We start from the raw sequence: 8422 nt of genomic DNA, 5'->3' as shown, positions 1-8422 counted from the left end.
CTGTTTATTGTATGTGTACATGTGTTTTATGAATAAAAAGAGTTATTTTTACCCACTAAGAACCAATTTTCTTCCCCTTGGGAACACTATATTACACCCATTGAGAATGCGGGTATTAAAGTGATACTCTGTTTCATTCTTAGTTTTTAAAATCTGATTTACTAGAATATTGGGAAGCATAAACTAATTAGATTAAGAGATTTTGGCTTTAATTATATAACCAAATGTCTAGGAGTTTTATTATCATGAATGTCAAATGCTGTCAAACATACGTGCAAGGTTTGAATATTTGTTATTTGCCCCAATAGTCAGAAAGTTATCCATAACATTTTTTAACAAATAAAAGATCTTCAAGTTCATCCAGTGGTATCACTCAAATGTTCTCACTTTATGAAATAAGACTCTTTCATAGATTTAGGATATTTAGTACTTTACCTTTGCATATTCATGATTTTAAAGACATCAATTGAACACTACATAATAAAGAGATTTTTAAAGACCATCTAATTTCCATCGAGTGCTATAAGGTATCTGCTTTGTATTCCACATAGAGCCCTGACTGGGAATAATGAAGTGTGCAGTTCTCAGAGCCTGTTTGCAGCATTTTTCTCCTGCAGTTTAAGCAGTTTGGGGGTTCCCACCTCCAGTAGTAATGATGGGATACAGACCTCAGTCCATTTGTGACCAGTGGTTTGCACCAGAGGGAAGATAGGGAAACCATCTGTGATCAACAACTCAGGATTTTCTCTTGTGTAAAGCTAACTGTTATATTCAACAGCTTTAACTGATGGAGAAAGGGGTGGTTTATTTTACTTGGGGAAATATCTTTAAATAGCAAAGTTGTTCAGTGTGTTCTTAAATGTTCACTTGTCTTTTCTCAGGCTTTTGCAGTTTAACTTTTTTTTTTTTTTTTGAAATTAGTGGTACAAAAAGCTTTTAACATTTAGCGATGCACAAAATTTTTAACTTTGTTGTATGTATTGCGATATTATTTTTTATTTGGCTAGTCAGGCGTGTATATATTGGCCTAGTTGTATTGGGTTGTGTTAAATGGCTATTTTTGAGACTCAAATGTATCAAAACAATGTGCAGTTATTTGGAGATGGTATTCTAGTAGACCAAGCAATGTATCAGCAAAAATTCACACAAGTAGTACTCCAAAGAGACTCCTCAGCAGTACACAAAAGTATCAAGACTTTATCGATCGCGTTCGTTTTACACAAGCTTTTATAAACAAAGGGCACGTGAATTCAAAACCAGAAATCATCTCCTCCACTGCTCCTGGTACTTGCTCTTTCTCTGCCTTTTAGTCTCAGCATCTCCATGATGCTCCGGGCGTAGATATCTCTCAAGTTAACGCTGATGTATGAGTCAGTGGCTATATTCTTGGTGAGCTTCTTCAGCGCTTCACGCTGTCTAACAGCTGCTTCCTTGAGCTTTAAGGTGAAATAGCAAGCAGAGAAGCGGTCGTTGATGATAGCAATGGGCAAGGCCAGGACAAGGATTCCCGATAATATGCACATGAAGGCCACGATTTTGCCTGCGGTGGTGTCTGGTCGAATGTCCCCATAGCCCACCGTCGTCATGGATGTGGTGGCCCACCACCATGCACAAGGGACACTTGTGAAGGTCGTGTCAGGAATGCTTTGCTCAGCAAAATATTCCACAGTTGAGAATATAGAAATTCCCACAGACAGAAATAGGAGCAGTAGGCCGACTTCTTCATAACACTGGGTGATTGTCATCCCAAGTGAGCGTAACCCTAGAATAGAACAACTGCTGTCAGTCACTGGCACCCCTCCCCTTCTCCCCCCTCCTTCTCTCTTTCCCTGCTATCCACCCACAAACATGCATTTCACATCTAATATGTCTCCAGCTTTAGGCAATGTTCTGGGGATGCAGCGATGACTAATCAATCTTTGTCTTCAGGAAGCTTATAGTCTAGTTGATGAAGCCGGATTGAGAAGGATAGAAAGAAATATAATTAGATTCATTCACTCACTTATGTATTTATTAAACATCGACTATTTATACAAAAAAATGATGAAGGATGAAATTAAAAGGCAGGCAGGGGTTATGTGATAGGAATTTGTACTTGAGACTATACAATGGGAGGTCTTTGCAGTGTTCCACGAGAAGTGCTCACTTGGTCAGACCTGCATTTCAATGCATCACTTCAGCGCACTTTTCTAGTGCCAATTTTATGCTATCTCCTTACACTTTATGCATCTGTTTTTCTCACACTCCCAATAAAATTTAACACAATGAGGGTATCATTATCTGAATGCCAGAGGTAGTATTGAACGTATACCATGAGAATGAGTGGAGCAGCAGAAGCAAGTTAGGCATCAGTGACAAAATTGACATGAGAACATCACATGTACATTCAGAGGACATTCTGTGAGGTCTATCAGGAGGGGTTCCTGAACTCCCATGACACTCATTGAAATTCTCGTCCTTAATACCAAAGTTATAGAGGAATATCTCCCTTGACTACCTAGAATTTCTGCCTTCCTGTAAGGAGGTAGACCTGAATACAGAATCTTCCTCCATGGATGGGAATGGAGGGCTGGAGTCACTGGGAAACTCCTGATGAGGCATTGGTGGGTTCCCCATTGCTGTTCTGAGGAGACCCACTAGAGTCCATTCCAATATCTGAAGAGATGAAGTCCTAGGGAGAGTAAGATGTGTCCATAATGGGTTTGTGATTTGGTAAGGTATCTTCCCTAACACTAGAGGGATACTACTTAATGTGTATCCACATTTTGAAGTCATATCAACCTGATGTCACAACGATACTGTCTCTGAAATCCAAAGCAATACCGCTTAGAATCATTTAAAAGTTTTTATTCACTCACAAGAGACTCCTGGAAATGCATTCAAATATTATTTGTACTCTCATTACGTTGAATTCTGTTCTTAAAATTTTGAGATGTTCTTGAATTATTTGCCAGTGATTTTTACAGATCGGTAAATATAAGTTTTGAGGTTTAACTTCAAAAAAATTTTAGAATATCTTTAGAATACCTTTTAGGAAACTGACCTTGATGTGTCTGTCTGTAGTGAGTTGCCTTTCTGAAATAAATTGACAGCAGATGAGGAAAAGCATATTGTTTGGGGACACTGTACTTTTCAAGATGAGATCTTACCAACAATTTTGTAAAGAGACCAAGGTCTGAATTTCTGCCTGTTAGTTCTATTAACTCCGATCATCCTCAAGAACAATGAGATAGATGTTGTAATTATTGTTCCTCTATAGATGAGATGTAGCATCTCTAGTACAAAGCTACAGAGCCAGGATTTAAACCCAAGCTGCTTGGATCACCATTGTCCCTGTGTTATTGTATAATACCTCTCAACTTATAGTTATTAGATGGGGAAATATGTCATTACGTTTCGCTAAATGTAATGCTTGAGATAAAATTGTCAAATATTTGTGCATGTTCATATCTTTCCAATGAATTAAGGCTTTATTAATATTGTGTACTGACTGCTTTAGAACGGAAAAACCCTTTGAAGAGGTGACATTGTGGAAATTACTGTTATTTTCTTTTTCCTTTCTTTTGGGAAAAAAAAGTGTAGTCTTCACTGGGTGTTTTTAAATTGAATGCTGTGAAGAGTTTATAAATACTAGAAGAAAGCATTCTATTATGAGTGTCAGAAAACAAAGAGTACTTGTAAAAGTTGTTGGAAACCCCATTATCAAATCCCTGGTATGTGAGACTAACTAGGCAAATATATGGCCAAAATTATATTAGGATAAGTTCTAATTACCTGAGAAATGTGGGGGGGGGGGATCTGAGGTCAATTTCTCCCTATATTTGTAGGGAGAGACAGCTATCATTAACTTCTTTTAGGTGACTAGGCAGGCACATATCTAGGGAAATAAGGTGGTGATAGGACTCTCTAGCCAAATCATTTTTATTCATATGTATTGCATTAACATGTATGATTTTAATATGGTACCCTACACCACTGTTTTTCCAAGTGTGGTCCCAGAACTACCTACATCACAATCACTTACTTCTGAGCTTGTTGAAATGTATACTCCTGGATCCAAACCCAAATACTAAAATCTGCCTCTTTATGGATTGGGGCTCAGAATTTGCATTTTAACAAGATTTTCACGGGATTCCTCTTGTCATTAAAGTCTACCATAAGGTAACACATAGGTACTCCAGAATATGCAATAGCTGCAGGGCCAGCCACTGAAAATCACTGCCCCTGGAGAGGCAAGGCTCATCTTTAATGGATTTGTGTAATTTTCCCTGATGTTGACTCAAATTTTATGCACAGTTGTGCTATGTGGAGATTTTTCTAAGGAGAGTGTTCATTAGATTATCAAGGCTTCATGATATACACAAAAAGCTAAGGAATTCGTGTTACCAATTCTCTCATGCATCCCAGACCAGGAACAAGAAAATTCTCAGATACTAAATAAAGCATTTAGTTAGTGTCTTCTGCTTTCTTCCAGAGAAAATGTTTCCACTGTGACTTCAAAAATGATGGGAAGGCCACCAGTGCTGGGTCATCTCTTTTTCTGCATAATAGCTAGAGAAGCCTCTGGAGGACTGATTTTCTCTTTTGCCAAGGAACATGTGTGGTAAGCACTTTCTTGGACACAGAAGAGAAACTGGCTCATGTCCCTATATATCATATATAATTGATGCATATCTTTTTTATGTGCTGTTAATGCATATTTTATCTGGAAACTTCTAGAGGCAGAGTGCCTTTATGCATATTTTATCTGAAACCTTCTAGAGGCAGAGTGTGTCTAATTTTTGTACACATTCTGGGCCCGGGGTTAAACAAGTTGAGGTTAACAAATGGTCAAATTAATTATCAAATGCCTAATGGAGACAAAGTGTGAGAAGCATGGTCTCCTCTATACCTGTAATAACAACTTTAATACATTTTTTGGAGTTCGTGGTTGGGTAAAATATGGGAGTTGGTAATTCTGAGTATCAATTCAGAGCTGTCCTCGGGTTGTGGTCAAAGCACTAATGTTTACAAGCAATGGCAAATTAAAAGAAAATGAGATAGCAATATGAGATCTGAATACCTGTGGAATGTCTGCCGAGCTTCAGCATGCGCAGAGCCCTGAGCAGCCTCAAAACCTGGACGATGCGCCCCACGTTTTCCAGTTCTTGTGTAGACTCGCTCCCACTCAGGCTCTCTACCAGTAGAGTGATGTAGAAGGGCAAGATGGCAAGGAGGTCTATGATGTTTGGCACCTTTCTCAGGAAGCGGCACCTGTCCCGCACGCACAAGAAGCGCAGGACAAACTCCCCGGTGAACCAGCTAATGCATACGTACTCCAGGATTTCCAGCAGCTGCAAGTCCAGCCAGCTTAACTCAGCTGACATCAGGGCCATGTTGATGATGGACACCACCACGAAGATGATGGAGATGACCCCAAAGATTCGGGCAGCTGTGGAAGACCCCGGTTTCTCCAGGATGTCCCAGAGCTTCTGGCGGACCGTGGGACAAGGTCCTTGGGAGAAGTCCTGCTCACTCTCCTGTTGACTTTCCTGGTCTTCTGTGTCCTTCTTAAAGTCTAAAGTTTCACTCAGCTCCTTTCTTCTGAAGTATCTTTTAGGAAAGACAACTTGGTGATTAGTCTTTTTTAAAAAATAAATACAGAAGTAAATAGAGAATTAAACTTGGCAGTGAGGTCATGCTTTTTATTTCAGTCAAATGCAGAAAATGTCCATTCATATTTTACTCTTGCCCACAGTATTCTAAATTTCTCATTTAAGCTCATTATTTTTAAAATGACACTTCTGTGGTAGAAGTTTATACGAAAGGATTTATACATAGCAAAGCTACTTTAGATTAATGTATTTTATCCATTTCCTTGTAGCAAGAAGAGAAGTTTGTCATATAGAATTGTGTGTGTGTGTGTGTGTGTGTGTGTGTGTGTGTGTGTGTGTGTGATGGAAAGGTATTCATGAAGAAATGGTAGTAACAGAAAGATAATAATACCGTCATTATCAAAGTCAAGGAATCAAGTTTCTTCTGTATTTAAATCACTGTCCATCCAACTTTTTAATATGAGTGTCCTAGGTTTGATAAATGATAATGCTCCATTCTGAAACCTTCATCCCTATACCTACGAGTACATCTTTTGGAGCATAGCTTTTCTGACTCATTTATTCAATCACCGAATATTTACTGTAGGCCTGATCTCGCTTGCCTTATAAATGAACTGGCTGGTGTACAGTCACCCAGAAAAAGATTACGTTCAAAACTTTGCAATCACAAGTTGGCTTTGACGCGTTCCATCCCCATCCCACCCCACCTTCCAAAAGTGACCTCAGGTATTCTTAGGCCCGGGTTCTGGAGACTTGTGCAAAGACCCAAATCTTTCCCTTTGTCGCCCTCTCTGCACTGGGACCGCCTCCCCGCCCAGCCACCGCGCCCTCGCCTGTACCTGTCCCTGCAGCAGGAGTCGATGCTGAGCTCGTCGATGCCCCAGTACTGGATCTCCTGAAGGAAAGAGAGTGCGCACAGCTGTTCCATGACATGCAGGCGGCCGGTGCGGTAGTAATGCAGGACGTATCGGAATGCTTGCGAGCTGCGGTCGAAGAAGTATTCGTTGTCCACGGGATTGGCATCGTCGCAGAGCTCCAGGGGGCTGGGTGCGACGGCCAGGGCTCCGGGGCGCCGGTACGAAGCCACTACCACCGCCAGCTTGCCAAGGCGCGTGTGCGGGAAGCAAGACAACACCTGCTGCGAAAGCACGAAGCGGCTGCCGCCCACATTGACCGTGAAGCAGTCCCCGATCGCCAGGGGCTCCCCTTCGCCCTCGCTGCAGAAGACGCTGGAGTCCAGCGAGGTCAAGGAGCCGCTGTCCAGCGGCGAGTCCAGCAGCGCCCGGCCGCGGGGAGGCAGCTCCATCCCAGCGGCTGCTGCGTGGGGGCGCCAGAAAGTTGGGGGCGCACCAGAAGCCATCCCGCGAGGTCGGTGGCACGGTCCCAGGTGGCGGCCGGGATTTCCCGGGCTCCCGAGGGGAGCGCCTCCCACCCGCGCACCACTACTCTCTCCACCCCTGCGCTCGCGCCTCCTCCCGCCGCCAGGCAGCTGCGAGGGAGCTGAAGCTGCGTCCAAGTGCCGGAGAGCGGAGGGTGGGATGACAAGGGGGGTCGCGCACAGGGAAATGCTCAGGTGTGGTCCAGGCCGAGGACCACCCAGGGCACACTGCTGGGCGCCCTCTCCCAGCTTTGTAATGGAGATCTCCAGCCTGGGAGGTGGAAGAACTGAAAGCCTGGCTACTTGGGAGATGGAGCGGGTGGGGAGGGGGTAGGGAGGTCTAGAGCGGAGGAGGAGGACTCCTGGCTGAATGCAGGCGACAAGATGACAAGACTCACTCCTGCACGGAGGAGGCCAAAACGAAAAGTTCAGAAAGCAGAGGAAGTGGTACCCGGGTCTGAGTCGCTTCCAACTTGAAGATGTATATCCCTTCCTCCTCGTTTACTGCAGCGGCTGCATCGGCCTCCGCCGGACGGTTCGCGGGGGGTGCGAGCACGTGGGGGAGGGTGCCCTGAGGGAAGGGGCGGCGTCCTTTGCTCCCATTCCCTTTCATCCTATTCGGATTGTCATTCACGCTCCATTTTCTTCTCTCTCCTCCGTTAGGTTTTGACCTCCTGGTTGTAAAATAAGGATGATTAATGATGACTTTTAATTAAAGTCTCAGTGAACCACTGAGAACTAGGGGTCCCCATTGCCAGCTCCCGCCGCGTGTCAAGGCACTTTGCGCCTTTCGGTTTAGCCATTTCTGTCCCGGCAAGTTTCCCGAGGAGCGCGCTCACCGGCACACAGCGGAGCTGTCATTTCAGGAGAGGGGAAAGCAACAAAAAGACAAGGAATAGAACAGGCGTGGGCTGGGGCAGGAATTTGAATGGTAATGACGCCTCAGTAAAGGGAGAAACCGAGCACAGCGCCCAGGTGAGGCGAGAAATGCACCCCTAGGCCCCTGGGAGCGGCGCTTCGGCCAACTTGTTGGATACCGGGGGGTGTGGGGGGGGAGGGGAGGGTGACTCACCTGAGGCTCAGGCGAGTCTGGACTCCGCTCAGTGGGCGCAGGTGGTTACCTAGCCTTTGTTTGATTCTCCTGGTCTACACGTGAGGTCTGACTTGACAGGTCCTGGAAAAAAATTGCTCGCAGCTGCGCTCTTGGCTGGCGCGAGTTCCCTCGCGTCGCCGCGTCTCCACCCTCCAACCCGCTCTGTCCCCTTGGCTACAGCCGCGCGTGGCCGCCCCCGCCTGCGCTCGCGGCGAGCCATTCCGGGTCTCCAGCACCAGCTGAGAGGAAAGCAGGGAGCAGGGAGCTGAGAGAGGTGAGATGGGAGGGGGAAGTGAGGCTTTGGGTCACCCAATATTATATTCATCCTGAAGACACTTGAAGAGTAATTGTATTAGA

At 44.6% G+C, this 8422-nt stretch overlaps 1 protein-coding gene across 1 annotated transcript; it reads right to left on the bottom strand.

Moving 5' to 3' along the window:
- Positions 1-1172: 1172 nt before the first annotated feature.
- Positions 1173-8201, bottom strand: KCNV1 (potassium voltage-gated channel modifier subfamily V member 1). The gene is made up of 4 exons (XM_081071017.1): positions 8045-8201; positions 6434-7646; positions 5063-5592; positions 1173-1762 (listed from the first exon to the last, which is right to left on the bottom strand). The coding sequence occupies exons 2-4, from the start codon at positions 6952-6954 to the stop codon at positions 1251-1253; spliced, it is 1563 nt and encodes a 520-aa protein (XP_080927143.1). The 5' UTR covers positions 6955-7646; positions 8045-8201; the 3' UTR covers positions 1173-1250.
- Positions 8202-8422: the final 221 nt, after the last annotated feature.

The sequence above is a fragment of the Rhinolophus hipposideros genome (assembly GCF_964194185.1).
Source record: "Rhinolophus hipposideros genome assembly, chromosome: 13".
Taxonomy (NCBI): domain Eukaryota; kingdom Metazoa; phylum Chordata; class Mammalia; order Chiroptera; family Rhinolophidae; genus Rhinolophus; species Rhinolophus hipposideros.
The sequence above is the reverse complement of the archived record's forward strand: the minus strand, read 5'-3'. Positions and strand labels throughout refer to the sequence as shown.

Bases quoted from the DNA above. Each gene is read 5' to 3' on its own strand.
- KCNV1 (XM_081071017.1), bottom strand. From the start codon at position 6,954: ATGGCTTCTGGTGCGCCCCCAACTTTCTGGCGCCCCCACGCAGCAGCC. The intron at 5,593-6,433 runs GTACAGGCGAGG...CTTTCCTAAAAG, and splicing joins GACTCCTGCTGCAGGGACAG to ATACTTCAGAAGAAAGGAGC. The intron at 1,763-5,062 runs GTATTCAGATCT...GTTCTATTCTAG, and splicing joins GCTCGGCAGACATTCCACAG to GGTTACGCTCACTTGGGATG.